This window comes from Geotrypetes seraphini, chromosome 8 (assembly GCF_902459505.1).
Source record: "Geotrypetes seraphini chromosome 8, aGeoSer1.1, whole genome shotgun sequence".
NCBI lineage: Eukaryota > Metazoa > Chordata > Amphibia > Gymnophiona > Dermophiidae > Geotrypetes > Geotrypetes seraphini.
The window spans coordinates 141,737,912-141,763,846 of record NC_047091.1 but is presented as its reverse complement, the minus strand read 5'-3'; the positions used below and the strand labels follow the sequence as shown (position 1 = coordinate 141,763,846).

Below are 25,935 nucleotides of genomic sequence, written 5' to 3'. Positions count from 1 at the left end.
TTTGCCGGACAATCTCGGTCCTTCTCCAGGATTTTCTTCTGTGAACACAGAACAGAAGTATTTGTTTAGCACATTTGCTTTCTCCTCATCACTCTCCACATATTTGTTCCCAGCATCTTTTAGTCTAGCAATTCCATTTTTTATCTTCCTCCTTTCACTAATATATCTGAAAAAATTTTTATCTCCCTTTTTTACATTTTTAGCCATTTGTTCTTCCGCCTGTGCCTTCGCCAAACGTATTTCTCTCTTGGCTTCTTTCAGTTTCACCCTGTAGTCCTTTCTGCTCTCCTCTTCTTGGGTTTTTTTTATATTTCATGAACGCCAACTCTTTCGCCTTTATTTTCTCAGCCACTAGGTTGGAGAACCATATCGGCTTCCTTTTTCTCTTGTTTTTATTGATTTTCTTCACATAAAGGTCCGTAGCCATTTTTATCGCTCCTTTCAGCTTAGACCACTGTCTTTCCACTTCTCTTATGTCCTCCCATCCTAACAGCTCTTTCTTCAGGTACTTTCCCATTGCATTAAAGTCCGTACGTTTGAAATCTAGGACTTTAAGTATCGTGCGGCCGCTCTCCACTTTAGCCGTTATATCAAACCAAACCGTTTGATGATCGCTACTACCCAGGTGAGCACCCATTCGAACATTAGAGATACTCTCTCCATTTGTGAGGACCAGATCCAATATCGCATTTTCCCTTGTGGGTTCCGTCACCATTTGTCTGAGCAGAGCCTCTTGAAAGGCATCCACAATCTCCCTACTTCTTTCTGATTCCGCAGACGGAACATTCCAGTCCGCATCCGGCAGGTTGAAATCTCCCAACAGCAGAACCTCCTCTTTCCTTCCAAACTTTTGGATATCCACAATCAGATCCTTATCAATTTGCTGCGATTGAGTCGGAGGTCTGTAGACTACACCCACGTAGATAGAAGTTCCATCTTCTCTTTTCAGAGCAATCCATATCGCTTCTTCCTCTCCCCAGGTCCTTTGCATTTCAGTCGCTGCCCCAAATCCCTCCCCAATAGTAGAAGCCGGCGATCTGCTGGACACAATAGAAGCAATTTTCATATCCCCAGGAGTACTCACCAATTTTCCTTCGGCTACTCCTCTCAGCAGCCTTTCAGGGGTCTAGTCAGAGAATTAACGGTTATCGGTGCCAGCAGTTTGAGGGTTCCCATGGTGGTTTGGCCTCCATGAAGCAGCAGTGGCACCAGGAGGATGGTCGATCCTCCTCATATCGGAGGACGGCTGTCAGCATTCAGGGACAAATGAGAACAGATCTCATCCAACCACTGGGTGCTGGACATTATCAGGTAGGGGTACAGGATTGAGTTTTTTCGGCCCCCTCTTTATATGCAGCACATTCGTGCCATAGAATCAGTTCCCAAAGAAGAATTGGGTTCAGGCAGATACTCCTTGAACTTCATCCACAGGAAAGCTACCCATCAGGGTCTGGTGATCTTGGTGGTGCCGAACTGAATCCAAAGACTTTGCTACTTGGACCTGGTGCATCTAAAAAGAGAGACCTCTGAAGTTGCCTGTCCATCTGGGGTTTCTCAATTAAGGCCCTGTTCTGATGGAGAAGCCAGAACACTCTGGTCATACAGCATGGCTCTTGAGTATGCAGCCTCAATTCAGGAGGATTATTCTCAGGTTGTGGTTACAACTCTCCTTAGGGCCAAGAAGCCAGCGATAATTGCGGCTTATGCTAAGACCTGGATGACCTTCCAGTTATGGTGTGCCAAGGATCAGGTGGAACCAGAAAGAGTACCCATGCTGGTGATCCTTGCCTTCCTGCAAGCTGGCCTCCTCAAAAAGGGGCTTGCGATGTCATCCCTCAAAGTTCAGATAGCCAGTATCTCGTGCTTTTGGGCTCAGAATGGCCTTCAGTCTCTGGCTTCTCACCTGGACATCACTCGGTTTTTGAGGGAGGCTCTCAAGCTGAGACCCCTATTCTGCAGGCCTGACCTGTGCTCCTGATGAGTCTCTTTCAGAGGCTACCCTGCTAGACCTTACCCTCAAGACAGTGTTTTTGTTTGCCATAGTCTAGGCAAGAAGGATCTCGGAATTGCAGGCTCTCTCCTGCAGGGAACCATTTCTCTGTTTCATGGAGTTGGGTGTTTCTCTGTGCACATTTCCTTCCTTTCTTCCAAAGGTGGTTTTCCACCTTCCATGTCAATCCATTTTCCCGTCTTTCAGCCTATAGGTTCTGCCAAAAAAAGCAAATTTTTGCGCAAACTGGATGTGCACAGAACCCTGCTCATCTACCTGGAGAGGACTAATGACTCCAAGCTTTTTGTACGGACCAGTCACTTGAAGTGGGCAGGCCAACCTCCAAGGCAACCATTGCCAGATGTATCCATAAGGTGGTCTCTCCCTACGTTTCCACCAGGAAACAGCTGCTTCTTTATCATCCCTCTAGTTAAGCACAGAATGGATGAGTTTACTCTCCTCTGCCAGCAGGTGGAGACTGAGAACACATTGACTTTTGGCAGTAGTATAGGTGGGCTGTGCAGTCCCATCTACAATCAGTCTGTTCTCAGTCTTCAGCAGGTGGAGGTGGTAAGCCTATGCAGTCTTTCCCTTTGATAGATAGGGCCTGATGGATTTTATTAGTGGCCTCTGTTGACCTTTTTGCTGTCTGAACAGAGCTTGGGGGAACCTTTCAGGGGTCTGTCTGTTCTCAGAGGTGCCACACTTGGACAGCCCAGTCCCTCCCCCCATTTCCCCCACCTCCCCATATTTTTTTCTTAGAGGAGCCTCATCTGTACGCCTTGTCACAAACAGTCAAAGACTACAGCTTTGAGAGCCTATGGGATCTGCTCTTCTGTCCATTAAAGTTTTTACTTTTGTTAAAAAAATAAAAAAAGCCCTGAGGCAGTGCCGGTCTGAAAGGAAGCCTTAAATTAGTTTTAATTGGCTATTCATCAAACTGTCAGCACAGCCCACTTGTACTACTGCCAAAAGTAAATGTGTTCTCAGTCTCCACCTGACCTCCCTGTGTGGATTTGTTTTGATTTGCCTGATTTCTGCCTCAGACATTGCCAGTATCTGTCTTGGGGCTTCTGCTATTATACCTAAGATAAAGAACAGATGTGTTTCAGGTATTGTGGGTTTCCCTTTCCTCCTGGGAGGGTCCCATAGCTCCTACTTGTTACTCTTAGGTTGGATCTGAGTTACTTATCAAGTGTTTGTTGTTAATTGTTTACTAGTTAAATGTTTATTGATCTTTGTCCTATTTTCTAAGTTTCAGAGCAGAGCAGAATGTATTTCTTGGCAGGGAAGTTCCCCGTGCTCTCCTTCTTTTTTTCTTATGTTTCAGTGGAGTTCAATTGCTTTGGTACCAATTGAAGGGAGCACTGTGCTCCACTGCAGAAGGGGAGGAGTTCTCAAGTTCTTAAAGGGATATCTTTTTGCAGTTCTTGGTAAATGGGAATCAGCATTTTAAATATGGACTCCTTTGTATCCTAACTGAACCCAGATCACCGAGGTAAGAACCTAATCTGTTGTTACATGATTCCATTTATGGGTTTATCTTAAGTCATACAGAACAATGAGCAATTTGAGGTAAAAATGATTGTCAAACAGAACTTCTTTTAGGAGATACACGCAGTACCAAGTGGCCCAGTGTATTTTTTGTGAAAGCAACAAAGACTAAAAAAGCTCTAGTTGTAGTCTTGCAAGTTCCTTGAAAGGCCCAAAGATTTTTTTTACTCTCAGTTTACACATTATTGGGGCTGGCTAAAGGCGGTGTTCTTGAATTTCATTCTCTAAGCTTCTGAAAACAGCAAAGAGAGAGTGGGAAATCCATCATCTGAAGGAGCTGCAAACGAGGGAAGCACAGATGCTTGGGGAAGAGGAGGAGCTCTTTACCTATACCAGGGAGGATGCATATAACAAGGTAACTGGAATATATTCTCATTGATGCACTGAGAGACGAATGAGTCAGTTTAGCATTATTTCAGTTTTCCAGTTATTTCTAGGGGTGGTCTGAGAAAAGAGTTTAGGCAGAACCAGGAGTTACATGGGCACTGTGGATTTTCAGCAGCAGTACATAATTAATTGCCTGGTTAACTTAGGATAGCAAAGAGGGTGTCCTAAATTAATCAGGTAGCTATCTAGGTACTACTGTCTAATATCAACAGTACCCGGGTAACTACCGTGCCCTGATACTCAGTGCCAGTATTCAGATAGGATATGATACTAAATATCCAGGCACAATTCAGCTGGTGATGGCCAGTGTTTAACACAATGATGACCAGAAATGGTGGAAGCAGATGTTGGTTTAGATATAAAGATTCATTTTATTGATGTGTAAATCTCTTTTCATAAGTAACATCAAAGCAGTGTATTAAAAAAAATCAGAAAGGAAAAAATAAAAACAAAACATCCCAACATGGGTTCTTAAAGTTCCTAGTGGAGTCCAGTAAGAATAAAGGAGAAAATATCCCAAACATCTTATAAAAGTGTAACAACAAACAAAGAAGAAAAACAAAAAACACTCTCTGCGCCAAATGATAAAGAGATAGTAAAACCTTTTCTTTTTAATTCACAGTTTCAGATATTACAAATGAAGCAAATACATATCAGGAAAATAATTTATAAAATAAAGGAACAACAGTTCACATAAAGAAAAAAATATCAAGCAACAAAGATACAATAAAGCTGATTTTGATAAAGATTGATATCCTGCAGGTAGTCTAGCTTGACAGATGGAATATATGAAAGATAGCCTTAGTAAAAAGGGAAGTGATTAGGGCAAGGAAGGGACGATGGCTAGAGCAGTTTAGGCCGACTCTTGGATAGGTTCAGAAGGACAGTGTGTTTATATCTGCCAACATCTGTTCTGAAATTGAATTCATTTCCTTAGGAATTTGTCTTTGAAAGTTCAGAAGGACAGACAGAAATAATGCCGGTGAGTCAAATCAGTTTCGTGTCCCACTTAACAAGTAGATTATGTGACAAGAAGAGATTGGATCTGACATGGCTCTAATTCTCTGTGTAGCTGTGGACCCCACCTACTCCTCCTCAGGACGATAATGACATATATATTGATTCAGTCATGTGTCTGATGTATGACACCACCCCAGTCCCCGAATCTAAACTGCCCCCAATATATATCAGGAAGGAACGCAAGCGGCACAAGATGGATCCTGCTGGTGAGTGCTTGGTGCAGAGTGTACTGTGTGTTTGCATTGCTTGGAGTGCAAAAATTGAAAAGAACAACCAATCGTTTCTCACATAAATATGTTAATTTAGTGATCCAGGATCTATTATACCATCTACCTCAATCTAAATGTTGATTTCATAAGAACAGATGGTTGTCATGCATAGAAAGGGAAAATGAACATCTAAGGAGAAAATATTTGTCGTCTTATACCCCAAACAACTAACCAGATGGAGAGAAGCTCAAAATAGTAAATATCAAGAAGAAACTCTACTCTGAATTTTTAGTAAAACTTCAGAGAACAGATTAGACTGGACTCCTAGTCTGGTGAGCTTACAGTTGAAATGCTGACCCAAGTGGTAAGTTTTATTCATTGTCTTCCTGAAAAAAATAACCTGACTTACATGAATGTTTTAGCTGCAGGTAGGAAGAAGAAGCAGCGTCACGGAGATACGGTTATTCCTCCACGTTCACTTTTCGACAGAGCCACCCCAGGCTTGCTGAAAATGCGCCGGGAGGGCAAAGAGCAGAAGAAGAACATCCTTCTGAAACAACAGACACAGTTTGCCAAGCCACTGCCAACTTTGGTTAAACCACCTGCCGAAGCTGGACCAGACAACCCCGAGTGGCTAATTGGTGAAGACTGGGCTCTGCTGCAGGTCAAGCTGATTCCTCCTTTTATTTTGTTCTTTAGTACCTGGGGAGAGTGTAGATACTCGGATCACAGTGTAGACCAGCCCTTATTCTTAGTGAGGATAATTTTAACCCTTTAATTGGCAGATGGTGAAAATGGCTACTTTATTTAACTTGGGGGGGTCATTTACTAAAGCACACAAGCCGATTTAGCGCATGCTAAATGCTAAAGTGCCCATTATATTCTGTGGATGTGTTAGTATTTAGCGCGCGCTAAATCGGCTAACGCGCCTTAGTAAAAGATCCACTTGATGTTGAACGAAAGCATATTGAGATGCCGCTGTCCCATAAGAGCCATAGAAACACTTGTTGCTTCTGTGCAACAATGCCAAATAAAGGGTTTAAGGCTGTTTCCACTAGGTCAATAGGGCTTTTTCCATAGAAATGGATTATTATAATGTTCGCCCTAGATATGGCTTTTTGTGCTTATTGCTGTACACTAGAGAATGACATGGGGAAAAAATTTGTCCCCATCACTACCCCGTCCCCGCAACCACCATCCCTGTCCCCACGACCACTGTTTTCGCCCTGTCCCCACCCCATCCCTGCAACATCCATACAAGCCTCAGTACTGCAATATTTAGCTTATTCCTTCCTTATAAATCAAAGTTCTGGCTGCTGAACTAGAGAAAGAGATGTTAAGCTGGCAGGGCTTTGTTTCTAAATCTTTATCAACACAACTAATATACTACTTTGTTCAAAAGCAAAAAAGAAAAGAAATAGAATTTTTTTTTCTACCTTTGTTTGTCAGGTTTCTGTTTTCCTCATCTTTTCATTCAATTGCTTCCATTCAGCTTCTGTCTTCTCTCTGCGTCTTCCATTTGCTCTGTTACTGTGCCTCTCCCTTTACCCCCCCCCTCCCAATTGGTCTGGCACCCATCTTCTTCTCTTCCAGCGTCTTCTCCCCACTCTCTCTTCCCCATTTCCCTTCAGCGTCTTCTCCCTATTTTCTGTTCCCTATTTCTCTTCAACGTCTTCTCCCCACTCTCTGTTCCCCATTTCCCTTCAGCGTCTTCTGCCCACTCTGTCTTCCCCATTTCCCTTCAGCGTCCTCTCCCCACTCTGTCTTCCCCATTTCCCTTCAGCGTCTTCTGCCCACTCTGTCTTCCCCATTTCCCGTCAGCGTCTTCTCCCCACTCTCTCTTCCCCATTTCCCGTCAGCATCTTCTCCCCACTCTCTCTTCCCCATTTCTCTTAAGCATTTTCTCCCCATTCTCTCTTCCCATTTCCCTTAAGTGTCTTCTCCCCACTGGAAGTTGCGTCAGAGGAGAAGCGTCCGCCCGCAGACGCATGCAACTTCAGGCAGGCTCCGTTGGCCTGCACAAATTACACTAATGCGGCGCGAAGGTAAGAGGGAAGGAGGGAGGAAGATAGATGCAGCTGGTAGGTAGGAAGGAGGGAGGGGGCCACGCATGATCGGTGACTGCACGCGTTCCCTCCCTTAACTGTGGAGACAAGGCCATTCACCGCTCCATGGGGCAGTGGATGGCCTTGTCCCCGTACCCACAGTGAGCACTTTTCTTTCCCCCCACCCTTTCAGTGGGTTACCCACGGCTAGCCGCGGGTAACAGCCACCGTGTCATTCTCTACTGTACACTCTTGGGAGACAGAGTTTGCGTTCATTGTCCTGTGGACAGGGTTTGGAACTACAGGCATATTTTTGAATTGCTCAGAATAGAAGCTGCAAAAGTAGACTGATGTAAATTTGTGCAGGTACTTGGAATAATTTTCAAAGTAAAAATAGGTGTTTGCATGGCTGGAATTTTGGCTTTTACATTTTTATTTATTTGTTTATTTATAAGAAATTTTGCAAGTATAACACTTGTTTAAGAAAAATATTATAAGCCATAATACAAACAATAAGTAATTTAACATTTTCTTCTTAGACCACTAAAGAGAAAGGAGGTCATCCCAGAAAACTACAAAGTTAATAGAAGATACACATCAATACAATAGGCTTAATGAGACAAAATCCTCCTAATTCATACACCCATTACCCAATAGAGATCTTCGAATCTAGAAAAGCTTTCAACTGGTCTGGGGTATAAAAATATATATTTTAATCCAATATAATAAGGTGAAGGCACACAGCAGTGTCACAAACAGCTTCCTGTATGTGTTCTCTTTACTACTGTCAATATATATATATATATATATATATATATATATATATATATATTTTTTTATATATATATATATATATTGACAGTAGTAAAGAGAACACATACAGGAAGCTGTTTGTGACACTGCTGTGTGCCTTCACCTTATTATATATATATATATACAGTGGTACCTCGGTTTACGAGTGCACCAGTTTGCGAGTGTTTTGCAAGACGAGCAAAACATTCGCAAACTTGGTGCCTCGTAAACCGAGCTTGCCTCGCTGCAAAGCCTTCTGGTCTCGCTCTCAATCTCAATCTCAATCTCAATCATGGCCCGGCACTGAATATTGGGGCATAATTTAGCCAGTGACAGTAAGCTTTTAGAAAAACATTGACCACCATCGGCTGTATATTGGGAGGAATGTATTCAGGGCTGCTTCAGATTGAATACAAATATTCAGTATAGCCCTATTTCTTACAAAGAAAATGTAAACTTTGCATGGATAGAGTCTGTGTTCAGCAACTTTTAGGGCAGAAGTGAGGTTATATTTCTAGTTAAGCGATGAAGATGGTTAAGGGGTTGGAAGAGCTGCCGTATAGCGAAAGATTAGAGAAACTGGGCCTCTTCTCCCTCGAACAGAGGAGATTGAGAGGGGACATGATCGAAACATTCAAGGTACTAAAGGGGATAGACTTAGTAGATAAGGACAGATTGTTCACCCTCTCCAGTAGATAAGGACAGGTTGTTCACTCTCTCCAAGGTTAAGAGAACGAGAGGGCACTCTCTAAAGTTGAAAGAAGATAGATTCCGTACAAACGTAAGAAAGTTCTTCTTCACCCAGAGAGTGGTAGAACATTGGAATGTTCCTCCGGAGTCTGTCATAGAGGAAAACACTCTCCAGGGATTCAAGGCAAAGTTAGACAAGTTCCTGCTAAATAAGGGCGTACACTGGTAGGGCTAGTCTCAGTTAGAGCGCTGGTCTTTGACTGGAGGGCCGCCGCATTGAGCGAACTGCTGGGCATGATGGACCACTGGTCTGACCCAGCAGCGGCAACTCTTATGTTCTTAAGTTATCTTTGCAAATTTAATTTGAATCTCTTGTAGCTAGATAGCACCTGATTGTTTCCTGTTTCTGTCAAGTTTTGTCACTATCAACTTATGCAGTGCTCAGCTCAAACCCTCCTGTTATCCTCCCACCCTCCCTCTTCTGTAGGCCGTGAAACAGCTGCTGGAGCTCCCTTTGAACCTTTCCATCATCTCACCAGCGCACACACCCAACTGGGATCTAGTCAGTGATGTTGTGAATTCTTGCAGCCGCATCTACCGCTCCTCCAAACAGTGCCGAAATCGCTATGAAAGCGTCATCATCCCTCGGGAGGAAGGGAAGGTGAGTTTAAATAGCAGTGTGCTTTCCTGTGCTCTGATGCTACTGGAATGCTGCTCAGTAGTTCTGGGTGTATGTTCATTTATGTAAAGAATAATATTCTCTCTTTCCTAAGAAGGGATGATGAAAGTTATTTAAAGATCTATTGTTTCCTGTAATAAAACTAGAAGAGATTTGAGTTATTTGGAATATATGTGCGGAAACCACTTAAAATCATTTTAAAGGTATTTTAATTCTGAAATTGATGTCAAAACCTTCAAAATAAATAGGGAGGGAGCATAGGCATAGCTACTACTGAGTAGAAGGCTGCTCAGTGGTAAGGGCTATCTCCTTCACTCAGATAGACAAGCAAACTCACCCCTTTTGGAATGGGAAAGAATGTGGCAGAAACAAAATAGTAGCGCAGGGCCTTGGAGCCCTTGCAGTCTCAGCATCTGCTGATCCTGCCCCCTCCAATATAAGATTGCATTGGAAGGGGCAGGACCAAACTGTGTTCCGTGAGTACACAAGGATCCAAAGCCCCCACGATGCCATTTTTAGTTTTGGTCAGTGCAGAAAGGGAAGTGAGGGAACATAAGAATAGCCTTACTGGGTCAGACCAGTGGTCTATCCAGCCTAATATTGTGTTTCCTCAGTGGCCAATCCAGGTCACAAGTACCTGCCAGAAACCCAAAGAGCAGCAACTTTCCATGCTACTGATCCCAGGGCAAGAAGATGGACCAGATGGGGGAGGTAGGAGAGCAAAAAGAAACATAAAAACACGATGGCAGATAAAGGCCAAATGGCCCATCATGTCTGCCCATCCACAGCATCCACTATCTTCTCCTCTCCCTAAGAGATCCCACATGCCTGTTCCATGCTTTCGTGAATTCAGACACGCTCTTTGTCTCCACCACCTCTTTCGGGAGTCTATTCCACACATTTACCACCCTTTTTGTAAAAAAGTATTTCCATAGATTATTCCTAACTTCATCTATGCTCTTTCATTCTAGAGTTTCTTTTCAATTGAAAGAGACTCACCTCGTGCGTATTTATGCCACATAGGTATATCTCCCCTTTCCTCCAAAGTATACATATTAGATCTTTAAGTCTGTCTCCGTATGCCTTATGCTATAGCTTATCAACCATTTTAGTAGCCTTCCTCTAGGGATCCGGAAGGTTCGCCCCCCACATTTCGCCCCCAGCAATTCGCCCCTCACATTTCGCCCCCGCACATTTCGCCCCCCGGATGTTTCGCCCCCACACATTTCGCCCCCGCACATTTCGCCCCCCGGATGTTTCGCCCCCACACATTTCGCCCCCGCACATTTCGCCCCCGCACATTTCGCCCCTGAGCGTTGGATTATGTGTACTGCACATTTCGCCCCTGAGCGTTCCTCCGTTCTCTCTCTCTCACTCTAACTTTGTATCCCTTCCCACCTCCCCTTTCTGGTCTGAGTCATTCTTTTCCTCTCTTTATCTTTCCCCTACCCCACCCCCAATTGTAGGTCCAGCATCTGTTCCTTCCCACCCTCTTTTCTGGTATGGGTCACTTTCTCTCCTCCCCTCCCCACTTATGGTTCCAGCACTCTGAAGCAGCAGCGGCCGCCGATCCTGACAATCTCACTTACCCGAAGCAGTAGTGGCAGCCTGTGAGCAGAGGCAGTGCCGTAAACAGGCTGCTTTCGGCCAGCCCTGGCAGGGGTCGGGGGAGACGGGGCCATGGGGGGGGTTAATGGGAGCTTTTAGCCCAAGTCCGACGTGGACTTCATGAGCTGTTCGGAGCAGTTGTCGGTTGGATTGGGATCGAGGTGAGCTGGAGTGACGGGGAGGGTTTCAGGCTTCTCTCTCTCCTCTTCCAAGTCTGTCCTTCCTCCCGTGGGAACAACTCTTAGCCTTCGCTCCGGGCCTAAAGTTGGCCCGGGTTCTGTGATTTGACCCCCGAGGCCTCTTTCTCTTGACAGCTCATGTCCCAATGCCAGAGTTGGAGGAGGGAGGGGGGGGGGGGGCACCGCCGCTCACTTCGTTTTCCACGAGGTGAGCTGGAGTGACGGGGAGGGTTTCAGGCTTCTCTCTCTCCTCTTCCAAGTCTGTCCTTCCTCCCGTGGGAACAACTCTTAGCCTTCGCTCCGGGCCTAAAGTTGGCCCGGGTTCTGTGATTTGACCCCCGAGGCCTCTTTCTCTTGACAGCTCATGTCCCAATGCCAGAGTTGGAGGAGGGAGAGGGGGGGGGGGGCACCGCCGCTCACTTCGTTTTCCACATAGACCCTCACGAAATGTTTCCAAAGAAAAGTCGCTTTGGTTTTCCCCGTCTCCTCCCCTAACTTTTCGCTCTTAAATCTGGGGAAGTCTTGGCTTTTCTGACCCTAACTTCATTCACTTCGCAGCCCAGGTGAAAAGGGCAGGAAGGAGGTGCGTTTTCTTCTCCTCCTCTCTGGCTTTGGGGGTAGCGGTGGCCAAGTGGCCTTTTGGCCATTGCTTCAGCTGCTTGAAAGGAGCCGGTGCTGGCTGTGGGCTGGCAGCACCGCCGTCCATGACAACACCCACTCCCTCCCGCACCGCCGTCCAAGTGGCCTTTTGGCCATTGCTTCAGCTGCTTGAAAGGAGCCGGTGCTGGCTGTGGGCTGGCAGCACCGCCGTCCATGACAACACCCACTCCCTCCCGCACCGCCGTCCATGGCAGGCAAAGCACACAAGAAAGCCCCCACCCCACCGGGGATCGCGGAGGGGCCCAGGCAGTGAAACAGGTGAGACGGCAGCAACTAAGCTCATGTTCCCTTTCGGCGGACCTGCGGCTCGTCGGAGGCGCGCGGCGTACGCTCCACATCAGCAGCGCCTGAAAAAGAAAAGTCAGGCGCGCTCCGAGTCAGGCGCGCTCCGAGACGGATTTCTTTTTCCCCTCAAAGGCAGGGGCGAAATGTGCGGGGGCGAAATGTGTGGGGGCGAAACATCCGGGGGGCGAAATGTGTGGGGGCGAAATGTGTGGGGGCGAAAAATACCTGGGGGCGAAATGTGGGGGGCGAAATGTGAGGGGCGAATTGCTGGGGGTGAAATGTGGGGGGCGAAACTTCCGTGAACCCTTCCTCTAGACTGACTCCATTCTGTTTATATCTTTTTGAAGGTGCGTTCTCCAGAATGGTACATAATATACCTTCTCTTTCCTCTCCTTGTGCACCAAAGCATCCTTCTACTTTTCATTGCCATTGCCTTTTCAACCTGTTTGGCCACCTTGAAATCATCACCTGTTATCACACCCAAGTCCCACTCCTCTTTCGTGCACAAAAGTCCTTCACCCCTTAAACTGTACCATTCCCTCGGGTTTTTGTAGCACTAATGCATGACATTGCACTTATCATTAACTTTATGCACTGAATTAACCAGGCACTAGTCTAAATATCAACTAGTGTCAGGTAAATTTCTGAGTCAGTGCACATACCCACATATTCAGTACCAGGAGCTGTTCATGCCCCAGCATTAAATATCAAGGATTAATTCAGCTTGCGACTTTGAACAGCTTATAAACCATTCACCACCACAGGCTGGATATTGGCCTCTTAGATTACAAGGGCAGCTTCCTGTTATTAGGAAACTGACATGCTTGGGAGGTCATATTCCTGATACCAATGGCCATATTCTCTCTTCTTTTTTTAGCTAATGTATGAAGCAAATCCAAAGAAAAAGACCAAAAGCATTTATAAGGTATGAATCTAAGTAGTGGTGGGACTGGGTAGTCATGTTTAGGTTTTGCTTATTGTCATAAATTTTATTTATTTATTAATAAAAATTTGAGGCATTTGTAGCTTAACTGAGACTTGCCCTATTGAGCAATGAGGTTCAGTTGGGTGTTAGAATTTTATTATTTGTTCATTACTATTTTTTGCTATTGTTAGATTTTTTAAAATTTATATTTAATATACCGTATATACGCGAATATAAGTTGATCCGAATATAAGTCAAAACCCCCATTTTTTCCCCTAAAAAGGAGGAAAAATGGTTGACTCGAATATAAGACGGGGGCTTAATATTTAAGTGCTCTCCCCTGCCAGTCTCTACACTCAGCCCCGCTCCCTGCCAGATTCTGCACCCATCCCCGTTCCCTCCCTGCCCTGCAAGGCTCTGCACTCAGCACCCTTCCCTACTAGGCTCTGCACCCAACCCCCTTCCCTCCCTCCCTGCCCTGCAGAGCTCTGCACCTAGCCTCCTTCCCTACCAGGCTATGCAGCCAGCCCCCCTCACTACTTGCCAGGCTCTACACTGCACCTTGTCCCCCCTCCCTTCTAGGCTCTGCACCCTGTCCCACCTCATTTTCCAACTCTGGTGGTCTAGTGGTAGGTCAGGACAGGAGAGATCCCTCCTGTCTCCTGGCCCGACCGATTCAAATAATTTTTTTTACCTTCCCCCACATATCTTTTCTGTTACCCCCCCTTTACATACCTTTTCAGTTATCCCTGGTGGTCCAGTGGTGTATGGGCAGGACCGCGCTCCTGCCCTGCGCACCTCCTTCTGGGCTCGGGGCTCACCAATCGGGGCTCGCGGCGCACAGGCATGCAGGAGCGAGCTTCTGGAGCTCCCACGCGGCCCTTCGCCGCTAGCTGAATGGCTGCTGCCAAGTCCCGCGAGTCTTGTGAGAACTGGCAGCAGCCATTCATCTAGCGGCGCAGGGTCACGCGAGAGCTCCAGAAGCTCGTGCCTGTGCGCGTCAAGCTCGGAATGAGGTGCACAGGGCAGGAGCACGGTCCTGCCCATACACTGCTGGACCACCAGGGATAACTGAAAAGGTACACAGGGAGAGGAGGTTAAAAATTATTTGTGTTGGCCAGGACAGGAGACGGGAGGGATCTCTCCTGTCCCGGTCTATCAGAGGCCTGCATCAAGTTGGGGAGGAGGTCGGGTGATGATCCGAATATAAGATGAGAGTCCCATTTTTGGGCCATTTTTTTTGACCCAAAAATCTCGTCCTATATTTAAGTATATATGGCATATTTATAAATTGTATTTTTAATATGTTGTATTTAATTTTTGTAACTATGCATTCTGTTAAAATATGATGTAAGCTGCGTTGGATGCTCATACAGGATCAATACATTGGAATGTAAAAGTAAATATATGTAACCAAAAAAGAAGTTGTTTTCTGCACATATTTTAGGCAGTATTGTAGTCTACAAAGAGGAAAATGTAATTTCTGGTCCAAAATAATTTCCGATGCTGATGATCTTATTGTAAGGCCATATTGTGAATGTACCACAGTCTGAGAACTGTATTAAAAAATTATTTAAAATGAGTCAACTGTTTCATGCCTTGGGGAAGGTACATGAAATGTATTTAAAGTGCATTAGAGACAGCACTCTAGTAATCTGCATTACTGGACAAACTTAAATCTTTTTGGTCTCCTGTCTTAGATAAAGAACAGTCGCCCCCTTCGTACAAATCAGATCTACGCCCAAGATGAGGGTACAGTACACACCCAGCTTTACACCAATCGCTTTGAAATAATGAAAGGAATTGCTGGGAAGAGGAGCCCACCAATCAAGCCCCTGTAAGTTCAGGAAACAGCACTAGAGATCTGTATTTAAGGCTCCTTTTACGAAAATGCGCTAGCGTTTTTAGCGCACGCACAAGATTAGCGCGCGCTAGCTGAAAAACTACCGCCTGCTTAAAAAGGAGGCGGTAGCGGCTAGCTCGTGCTAAAACCACTAGCGTACCTTTGTAAAAGGAGCCCTAAGTTCTTGAGAAATTCAGATAATCACATGTATATCTGTCTTGAGGCTCACAATTCCGATTAGGAGAATATACTGCACAGGCTCTTTCTCTGCATCATAAATGGACAGAATGCCCACCAGTTCTGCTGTCTTCTAGCGTTCACTGTGATCATCTCCTCTGTGGCCAAGGAGGCAGGGGTCATGTCACTTTTCTATGATCTCTGAAGTTATTTAACATGAGATGAGGTAAACCTTTGTGCAATTTGATCAAGTTCAAAGAGCCCCAATACCTTTGATTAATTTTTGTTTCAGACTTGGCATGAATCCTTTTCAGAAGAATCCAAAGCATGCCTCTGTGCTGGCTGAAAGGTGAGCTGACAGGAGACAGCAAAAAAAAATTGCATAATACTCTGCAAGTCTTTAAATGCATTTTTTCCTCTGATCTTTATTCCCCCCTTTTGTTCTACTCCAGTGGCATCAGCTATGACAAACCACTACCTCCAATCCAGGTGGCATCCCTCCGTGCGGAGCGCATTGCAAAGGAGAAGAAGGTAAGGCCAAGGCCTTCATTCAAGGATAAGACAACGTCTTTTGAGGAATATATTGTACTTTTTGAACAAAAGCCGTGGTGAATAAATAATGTGGCCTTTGTACATCCCTACCAAGAGAGCTTTTTATTTCTTTTCCCCAGCTTCCCTAAATGTCACAAAATTCTGTAAAAGTCAGAATTCCCTGAACAGCTGGGATTGTTTCATTGAAGCTAGTAAGTGCAGGCTGTTTAGAAAGCTAACTTTCTTTGTTTTTAAGGCTTTGGTAGAGCATCACAGGGCACAGCAACAAGCAAGCTCCCAACCACATCAACAGTCAAACGGACAGCAGCAAACTCTCCAGCCGTCCGTGCAACAATCTGCCCAGTCTCAGGCACAAGCACAATCCCAGACAGTTCAGCAGCCACAGGCTGTGGTGCAAACCACAGTTCCGACTTTAGCCAGTGCAACTGTGTTGGTGAGAACCCACTAAGTCTATTATCCGCTGCTTTTGGGATTGTCTCTCTCTTCCAAGTCTGTGGAGGGAAAAGGAGCTAGTGGCTCTAAGATTGGTCTTTAAGGTATTATAAACAAATGAACCAATTTATTTATTGCGTCATTTCACACCATATGATCCGCAAAGAACTTTATGTTCAGCGGAACATAAGTGATTAGTAGTCCCTGAACATGTTCGACAATCTACTTTTGCAGTTAGTGGCCCCACTCTTTGGAACTCACTCCCAGTCCATTTACGTCATCTCAAAGTCCCTCCTCGAGGGCTGCAATCCAGTCAGGTTTTCTATGTGCATGCACTGCTTTCAATGCATATTCATTGGGGAAATCCTGAAAACCCGACTGGATTGCGGCCCTCAAGGAGGGACTTTGAGATCCCTGATTTACCATTACATACCTCTTTGGATGTTTTTAAAACCAATTTAAAAGCTTTTCTCTTTCACGATGCAGATTCCTAAAATTATTTGATCAATGGATTGTATTAAGATGGATACAGCTTTGCTAAACACAAGTAGCACTTTCCTACTGTATTACCATACCATATTGTTTTTTATACCCCGCAAATGTCAACTGGGAATCATTGGGCTTACATAAGATTAATAAAGTTAGCAACATAGACATTATGAATCATAGCAAGAATATAATGAAAGCAGATGCGTTTTTAGCACCTTCCTAAATTGAAGATAGGAGGCGGTCTGACATAAGCAGGTATGGAGGCAGTTCCAAATTTTGGGGCCTTGAAACTTGAAGGTGGATCCGAAGAGTGATTTCCTCCAAACTTGATGTGAAGAGGTAATTTATAGCATCAAGTCATTCCTTAGTTTTATAGAAGGAGCGTGAAACTTGGATGGCTGAAGATAGCCCAGTCGACCTTTTTTCATATATAGCCCTGTGAACCATACATTCAATTTTAAATTGAATTCTATACTTGACTGGTGGTGTATTACCCCCCTCCACACTTTAAAATTTTTATTGTAGTTCTTCCCCTGTGTTCCTTTATTTATTGCACAGTTGTTTTGTTCTTATTGTTTTATATTAAGATTGTAAACCACCTAGAAGGGCTTCTAATAGGCAGGATAGTAAATGAATTGAAACTTGAGCTGTTGACCCTAAGATTCTTGCTGAATACTGTTCCCCACTTCCACCAAGTGGACATTTCTGTTTCATATTTTAGTACATCTTCATTTTTCTAGGTGGGGATTTCAGGAACTGAGTGTGTAGGGAAAGGGGATGTGATGACAATCAAAGTGATGTGGACATCTGGAATGCGCTTCCAGAGGGCGTAATAGGGCAGAGTACGGTGCAGGGGTTCAAGAAAGGATTGGACAATTTCCTACTGGAAAAAGGGATAGAGGGGTATAGATAGAGGGCTACTGCACAGGTCCTAGACCTGTTGGGCCACCGCGTGGGCGGACTGCTGGGCACGATGGACCTCTGGTCTGACCCAGTGGAGGCATTTCTTATGTTCTTATGATGTATATATTATATATTGTACTTATTTTGTACTTGGAGCAGTGGAGGATTAAGCGACTTGCCCAGTCACAAGGATCTGCAGTGAAAATGAAACCCAGCTCCCCTGATTCTCAGGCTAGCCCTCCACTCCATCAAGAGAATGATAAAGATTAGTAACTCCCTTGAAAGAGATTATGAAGTGGTGTCCACTGGAAATTGTACTAGCATCAAGTAGAGAAAAATTACAGCAGAAACCAGCGCAAAATAAGATGACAAATTTTGTTTCTTAAACAGGCCAGTAACATAAAGACTACTGTCGCTGGGACAAGCATACAAACTGGTAAGAAATAATGCAAATTTCTGAAGCTTGACTGAATGTACATTTAATTTTCATTGGCGATATACAACATAGTCTTGGAGGATTCCTAGCACCTGCCTTTTCTTTGCATTTTAGCGACAGTGAGCGGGAATGTTATTGTAAACACAGTTGCAGGAGTGCCTTCTGCTACCTTTCAGCCTGTCAATAAGCGCCTGGCATCACCAGTTACCCTCGCTGTGAGTTAATAAATGACAAGGCATCTTAAGTACTTTTTACATTTATTTATTTTTATATCTCGTAAGAGGTTTACATTGAATAGTAATCAGGTACTTTGTATTTTCTCTATCTGTCCCGGTGGGCTCAAAATCTAACTATGGTACCTGGAGCAATGGAGGGTTAAGTGACTTACTCAGGATCACAAGGAGCTGTGCTGGAATCAAACCCGCAACCTCAGGGTGCTGAGACAGTAGCTGTAACCACTAGGCCACTCCACCACACTTAGGTTTTGAAAGGAAGTGTTAATCTCTGATTCTGTGTAAAATGTCTCTTTCCTCAGATTCTACAACTAATAGTCAATATACTTAAGCATTCCGGCTTGACAGGTTTCCCCCTACCCAATCTTTCCCATTTTTATCTCTTAACCTCCTCCCTTTCCCCCAGCCTAAATCCTTTGTTTCCTTTATATTGATCTATTTACTCTGGTGTCAATATTCAGAGTGATTTAACTGGACTGAAGAGGCTACTGGCTGGTTAAATTGATGAACAGGACTATCCACACAGTGCTTAACCAGCTAGTGCTGCTAAATACCAACAGTAATCATTAAAGCCATAACTGATGATTTTGGGGTGGTTGGGGGCAGAGACAGCACTTAGAGTGGTTAAGTGCCAATATTCCACACTTAACTGCCTAACTTAACCAAACAAATCTGACCACATAAAATACAGGCCTATATTTGTCCAAATTCAGATAAGCAGTTAAGTGCTGAATATTACATTTAACCAGATAAGGCCTCACAAACCAGTGCCAGAGCCAAGATATTGGTCAGCACTAAATATCTGGATATAACACTGGTGGCAGCCAAAAAACACTGTCCGCCACTAGCTGAATATTTATCCCCATATATTTAAGTGGGTTTTTTTAGTACATTAATTACTGGCTTGCAGTTTACTACCTATCCTAATGGTTCTTTTGGGGGGGAATGATTTAGACTACAGGTAGTGGTGCTTCTGCTCAGGTAGTCCATACCCAGCAGCGAACAGTTGCAGTATCAGCTGCTCCAACAGAAGTGGTAACCATAGGAACCAATCAAGGGGTGCGGGCCGTAACTCCTGTAACAGCATCAGCAGTCGTATCCACCAGCTTGACATCGACCCAGGCCCAGTCTCGCTCCTTGGCCACTCAGGGAGCACCAGGTAAGGGTTTCCTCTTTTTCCTGCCTTTATTATTTAATTTGTATACTTGTACACTGCCTTGCGTGAATTTGTTCTAAAAAGCAGTAAATAAGGAGAAATTAGGTTCTTACCTGCTAATTTACTTTCTTTTAGCTTCTCCAGACCAGTAGAGGTTAACTTTACGAATGGGTATATATCTAATCATGACCAGCAGGTGGAGACTGAAAACAAAACTTTGGGACAGTATATCCTAGCCCCTCCTCTCTATTTCCCTCAGTCTGCCGAATAGCCAAGCAGAACCAAGAACTGGAAAAAAACAGAGAGAAAAAACAATACTCCGAAAGGAGTAACAAATAACATACCCAAAATGCTGTTGGAAAATGCAGAGGAGAAATTCCCGAAGGAAGAATGTCCCCACAGCTCGCCAGCTAAGCCAGCCGAGCCACAGCCGCTGTTCTTCAATTCTCCCCGGCCCTAGAAAAATACTAGAACCCGCAGCAAAAACCAAAAACTGCACGCGCAACAGCCCCAACAACAACAACAACAGACAGGGTGGGGACCTCTACTGGTCTGGAGAAGCTAAAAGAAAGTAAATTAGCAGGTAAGAACCTAATTTCTCCTTCTTTAGCACTCTCCAGACCAGTAGAGGTTAACTTTACGAATGGGACGTACCAAAGCAGTCCCTCTCACGGGCGGGACCCCCGAAGGGCCGATACCAGTACACGCTCACCGAACACCGCGTCCCGACGCGCCTGCACATCAACCCGATAATGACGAACAAAGGAATGTAAGGAGGACCAAACCGCAGCCTTACAAATATCCACTGGAGGCACGAGCGACGACTCAGCCCAAGAAGCCGCCTGACCCCGAGTGGAATGAGCCTTGAGAAACTCCGGAATAGGCTGCTGTTTCAGAAGATAAGCGGAAGCAATCGTCTCCTTGATCCAGCGCGCAATAATAGCCTTAGAAGCGCCAGCTCCCCGACGAGGACCCGCCAGGAGGACAAAGAGATGATCGGACTTCCGGAATTCCTGGGTCCGCTGCACATAAGAGCGAAGGACCCGACCGACATCCAACTTGCGCAGCTGCCGTTGCTCAGAAGAGCCCTCCCGACCACCCAAGACCGGGAGAACCACCGATTGATTGACATGAAAAGGAGAAACAACCTTCGGCAGAAAGGAAGGAACAGGCCGCAAGACGACCCGCTCCCTAGAAAACTCCAAGAAGGGAGCCCTACAAGAGAAAGCCTGCATCTCAGAAACACGCCTAGCAGAAGTAATGGCCACCAAAAAGACCGCCTTCAAAGTAAGGTCCTTCAAAGAACAGACGTCCAAGGGCTCGAAAGGCGGACGCACCAAAACAGAGAGAACCAGATAAAGATCCCAAGAGGGAACCGAGGGCCGTAGGGGAGGCCTAAGCAACTTGGCCGCCCGCAAAAACCGAATCACATCAGGAAGAGCCGATAAAACGCTGACCTGACACCAACCCTCGAAAGGCCGACAGGGCCGCAAGATGAACCCGGAGAGAAGACCAAGCCAGGCCTCTATCCAGGCCATCCTGCAAGAACTCTAGAATGTGAGGCAGAGAAGCGCGAAAAGAGGTCACTCCCCGCGCCCGACACCATTCCTCAAAGAGACGCCAAACCCGCACATAAGCCCGAGAGGTAGAAAGCCTCCGGGACCCCAACAGAGTAGAGATCACCTTGTCTGAATATCCCTTCTTGCTAAGGCGACCCCTTTCAAGAGCCACGCCGTAAGACAGAAGGGAGACGGGTCGAACATGGGAATGGGACCCTGCATCAGAAGGTCGTCCGAGAGAGGCAGAGGAAGAGGATCCGCTACCAGGTGCCTCACCAGATCCGCATACCACGGACGGCGAGGCCAATCCGGCGCCACCAGCACCACCAAACCCGGATGGTGAACAATGCGAAGAAGCACTCTGCCCACCAGCGGCCAAGGAGGGAACACATACAACAGCCCCTCCGTTGGCCACTGCTGGACCAGAGCATCCAGACCCTCGGCCAGACCGTCCCTTCGACGACTGAAGAAGCGGGGCACTTTGGCGTTGCCACCCGTGGCCATCAGGTCCATCAGGGGCTGCCCCCAAGCCTGCACTATCAACTGAAACGCCTCGGCGCCGAGACACCACTCTCCTGGATCTAGGAAGTGACGACTGAGGAAGTCTGCCTGAACATTTTCTACTCCGGCTATATGAGAGGCCGAGAGGTCCAGCAGATGGGACTCCGCCCAAACCATGAGCAGAGCCGCCTCCTGCGCCACCTGAGTGCTCTTGGTGCCCCCCTGACGATTGACATAAGCCACCGCCATGGCATAGTCCGACAGCACTCTGACCGACTTGCCCAGCAACAGGGAGTGGAAGCCAACAGCGCCAGACGGACCGCTCTGGTCTCCAACACGTTGATCGACCAGGCGGCCTCCTCCGCGGACCAGGTGCCCTGAGCTGAGTGACCCAAACACTGAGCCCCCCAACCCAGGAGACTCGCATCCGTCAGGAGCACCATCCACTGCGGGAGATCCAGACCCACCCCCTGAACCAGGTGAGGGGTCTGGAGCCACCAACGCAGACTGCAGCGCGCCAAGCCTTGCAGGGGAACCGGAACATCCATCCCGTGCCTCTGGGGAGACCACCTCCGGAGCAGAGCATACTGGAGAGGACGCATGTGGGCCCGCGCCCACCTCACCACGTCCAGGGACGCCGCCATCGACCCCAAGACCTGGAGGAAATCTCGCGCCCAAGGACACCGGGACGCCAAAAGCAGGCGAATCTGAGATTGCAATTTGCTCACCCGGCCCTCTGGGAGGAAGACCTTCCCCAAGGAGGTGTCGAACAGCACCCCTAGGTACTCCAGACGCTGAGCCGGGACCAACCGACTCTTGGAAAGGTTGACCACCCAGCCCAGCGACCGGAGAAACTCCACCACCCGAGCAGTAACCCGGGAGCTTTCCTGCAACGACTTTGCCCGAATTAACCAGTCGTCCAGGTAGGGGTGTACCAGGATGCCCTCCGACCGCAAGGCTGCCGCGACGACCACCATCACCTTGGTGAACGTCCGAGGAGCCGTGGCCAGCCCAAAGGGAAGCGCACAGAATTGATAGTGCCGACCCAAGATCGCAAAGTGCAGGAAACGCTGATGAGAGGCCCGAATGGGAACATGCAAGTAGGCCTCCGTCAGATCGAGAGAAGTGAGAAACTCCCCCGGCTGAACCGCCAGAATGACCGACCGCAGAGTTTCCATACGGAAAGAGGGAATCTTGAGAGCCCTGTTGACCCCTTTCAAATCGAGGATGGGCCGAAAAGTCCCCTCCTTCTTGGGCACCACAAAGTAAATGGAGTACCTGCCCGTGCCCCACTCTGGAGAGGGCACCGGAACAACTGCCCTGAGATCTAGCAAGCGCTGAAGGGTCTGGCGAAAAGCCTGCGTCTTCCCCGGAGTCTGACATGGAGAAGCGAGGAAAAAAAAATCCGGCAGAGAGCGGGCGAACTCCAGGGCATAACCGTCCCGCACCACCTCCAGGACCCACTGATCGGACGTGATCTCGGCCCATTTGGGGAAAAATTCGCGCAGCCGAGCCCCCACCGGAACCAAAGGGGGCGCCGGCAAGGCGTCATTGTGCAGGACGGGAAGCGGGGGAACCGGCGGAGGGATTCCCTGCCCCCCGACGGGCCCCCCGAAAGGGCTGCATGCGCTGGAAGAACCGACCCCGGGAAAATCCCGGAGACTGGAAAGAAGCAGCCCCACGCCCAGGGCGATACTTGCGAAAATCCCGCAAACGCCCCCGGGCCGCACCCCCCCGAGACGCCGGGCGGGCACGGTCCTCCGGCAGACGGGGAACTTTCGAGTCCGACAGAGTCTGAATCAACTTATCCAAGTCCTCTCCAAACAAAAACGACCCCCGAAAGGGAAATTTAGTAAGCTTAGCTTTGGACGCAGCATCCGCCGCCCAAGCGCGCAGCCACAACACACGCCTTGCGGCCACGCCAAAAGCCATAGACTTAGCCGAGATCCGCACCAAGTCCTATAGAGCATCTGAGAGGAATGAGGCCGCCATCTCAATCTTCGCTACCTCCTGATCCACCAGAGACCAGTCGTCAGACTCTCGATCCAAGACCCGCTCCGCCCACCGAAACACGGCGCGGGCGACCAGTCCCCCACAAATAGCCGCCTGGACCCCAAAGGCAGAGACCTGAAAATTTTGCTTAAGGATGCTCTCCAATTTGCGCTCCTCAGAGTCCCGCAAGGCAGAACCGCCCTCAACAGGCACGGTATGCCGTTTGGAAATTGCCGAGACCACCGTATCCACGACTGGCGAAGCTAACGTAGCCCGATCCCCTTCAGGAATGGGATACAGGCGAGCCATGCTGCGCGCCAGCCGAAATGGCGTCTCCGGCGTTTTACACTGCTCCAGAATAATATCCCGAATATCCTGATGCATAGGAAAAGAGCGGGAAACGGAACGGATCCCCCGTAACAGGGGGTCCCCCACACGCGGAGTCTCCGGCGGCGCGTCCTCAAAACGCAAAACCGAAGAAACCTGCTGAATAAGGTCAGGCAGCTCATCTTTCTGAAAAAGGCGCACCACGGACGCCTCGTCACTGGAGAACGGGAAATCCGACAACCCGCCGCCAGCTTCCGTCCCCTCCAGAGAGTCCTGGAACTCCTCAGAAGGGTCCAGGTCCTCCTCCAGACCGACCCGTTCCTCCGACCACAAATTCTCATCCCACGACACCCGCGGACGCTTGGACAAGGGAGGCGGCGGAGGGGACGTCACGCCAGACGAGAGAGGCAAAGCCGCAGGGAGCGCGGAGGAAAACCCACCCCCCGAAACCCCCGGGGCGCAACCGGGACCCCCAGCCGCCTGAAAATAGGCTCTGCATAAAGAAAAGAAAAATTCAGGAGAAAAAACCCCCCGAGGGTCCCAAGGGACTCCCTGCCACAGCAGGGGACCCAGCAGAACCTTGCCCCTGCATAGTCAAAACAGGGGGAAGGTCACCTGAGGTGGAAGACAAAATGGAGGGGCCAGACAGAGAAGATGGCGGTTTTCCCGCCAAAAAAGCTCCCTCCATAGCCTGAAGCGGCTGAGAAACCTGAATAGTCTCAGCCGCTAAAGCAGGCAAGCCGGCATCAGCTGTCAAAAAATCAGCTGAGAGGGAATCCTCTAAAACCCGACCGTCGGCGGTTTGGGGAATCCCTCCGTGGGCGGACGGAGAAGACCGGGCTTCCCCACCGTTCCCTGCCGACTCGCGAGGCACCATCGGCGGGGAGCTCTGGGCGCCTGCAGCCGCTGCCGACGGAGCTCCACCACCTCACCGACCCAAACCGCCGAGTTCAGGCCGGCCGCGAGTGCCTCGCGGCTGGACTCAAATGTGTCCTACTCCCCCGGAGAAGGGCACAATTGCTCCATACGCGACCTAGCTATAAAAAAAGTGCCGGTTACATGAAAAAATACAGTAAAATACAGTTTTCTTAAAGGGAAACAACCCTTCAGACCAGCACTACCTCAGGATTTTTTTTTTTTTTTTTTTTTTTTTTACAGAACAGACTCCACAGGCTCTCGAAGCAATATGCCTTGCTTGACTTAGGGGGCAAGGCTTACTGCTGAGGCTCCTCTAAAAAAATGTGGGGAGGTGGAGGAAGTGGGGGGAGGGACCCCGCTCGTGACCCGCCGGGTTTGACACCCCCGAGGTCGGACGAACCCCCAAACAGGGCCCGACCAAGCTCCGTCCGGCCAAAAACAGGGACAATAAACCCCTAAACAAATTCCAACAGCCCTACCAAGGGAGATGGGCACAGATCACTCACACCTGCTGGAGACTGAAAGAAGACTGAGGGAAATAGAGAGGAGGGGCTAGGATATACTGTCCCAAAGTTTTGTTTTCAGTCTCCACCTGCTGGTCATGATTAGATATATACCCATTCGTAAAGTTAACCTCTACTGGTCTGGAGAGTGCTAAAGAAATTCTAATAAATAGAATCAAATATTTTTTTTAATTAAATGACTACAAACCATTCAGCACAATATATATATTCAATGTACAAAAGCAACAGAAACATATCTAATATTATAAAAATCAATAAAGTACAAATGTTCAACCGGCTTCATCTCAAATTTCTCTGACCCCACCTCAACCTGATATACTTTCGATATACTTCCAGATAAACCTGACTAAACTTAACAAGCCAATGTAAATTTGAAAGTTCGCTGTAATGTCGCTGTCTGTATACAGTCTCTTCCCTTGTAAACTGCTTAGAACTGTTTGTGGTATGGCGGTATATAAAAATAAAGTTATTAATTTAGTTTTGAGTGGGGGGAGGGTTTAAAATATATGATCTTATAATGAATAGAGGGATTTGAGGGAGGGTGGGGTGAGGGTTACATTTCTACTTATAAGTTAAAATGATAAGATGTTCAAGTGCTCAGTCTAATTGTGTTTATTATGAATATTTGTATACTTGGTGAAAGTTTTAAAATGAATAAAGAATTTAAAAAAAAATAAAAAATAAAGTTATTATTATTAATACATAATGAAGCCTCTGAAACTCCTTTTAGATTATTTACAAAATATAATGAATGCGAGACACTTTCTTCTTTCTGATAATACCTGCTGAGTCGGTTAATTGCTTAGGAGATCATTTATTAACAGCTTGTGCTAGCATTCTTTTGTTCTTTTGCAGTGTGGTGATAGACTC

The 25,935-nt window shown here is 47.1% G+C and overlaps 1 protein-coding gene across 4 annotated transcripts in view; it reads left to right on the top strand.

Annotated features, from left to right (window-relative positions):
* Positions 1-25,935, top strand: part of LOC117364636 (E1A-binding protein p400-like) — a 203,503-nt gene that overhangs the window by 159,200 nt on the left and 18,368 nt on the right. For 3 of the 4 annotated variants that reach the window (XM_033954039.1, XM_033954040.1, XM_033954037.1), the window contains 13 exons: positions 3,774-3,899; positions 4,869-4,913; positions 5,004-5,157; positions 5,583-5,824; positions 9,175-9,348; positions 12,976-13,023; positions 14,724-14,860; positions 15,336-15,392; positions 15,496-15,574; positions 15,831-16,028; positions 17,810-17,855; positions 17,970-18,070; positions 19,043-19,247. In XM_033954039.1, coding sequence (XP_033809930.1) covers positions 3,774-3,899; positions 4,869-4,913; positions 5,004-5,157; positions 5,583-5,824; positions 9,175-9,348; positions 12,976-13,023; positions 14,724-14,860; positions 15,336-15,392; positions 15,496-15,574; positions 15,831-16,028; positions 17,810-17,855; positions 17,970-18,070; positions 19,043-19,247 — 1,612 coding nt within the window. The remainder of the gene's footprint in view (positions 1-3,773; positions 3,900-4,868; positions 4,914-5,003; positions 5,158-5,582; positions 5,825-9,174; positions 9,349-12,975; positions 13,024-14,723; positions 14,861-15,335; positions 15,393-15,495; positions 15,575-15,830; positions 16,029-17,809; positions 17,856-17,969; positions 18,071-19,042; positions 19,248-25,935) is intronic. The other variant, XM_033954038.1, reaches the window with a different exon arrangement.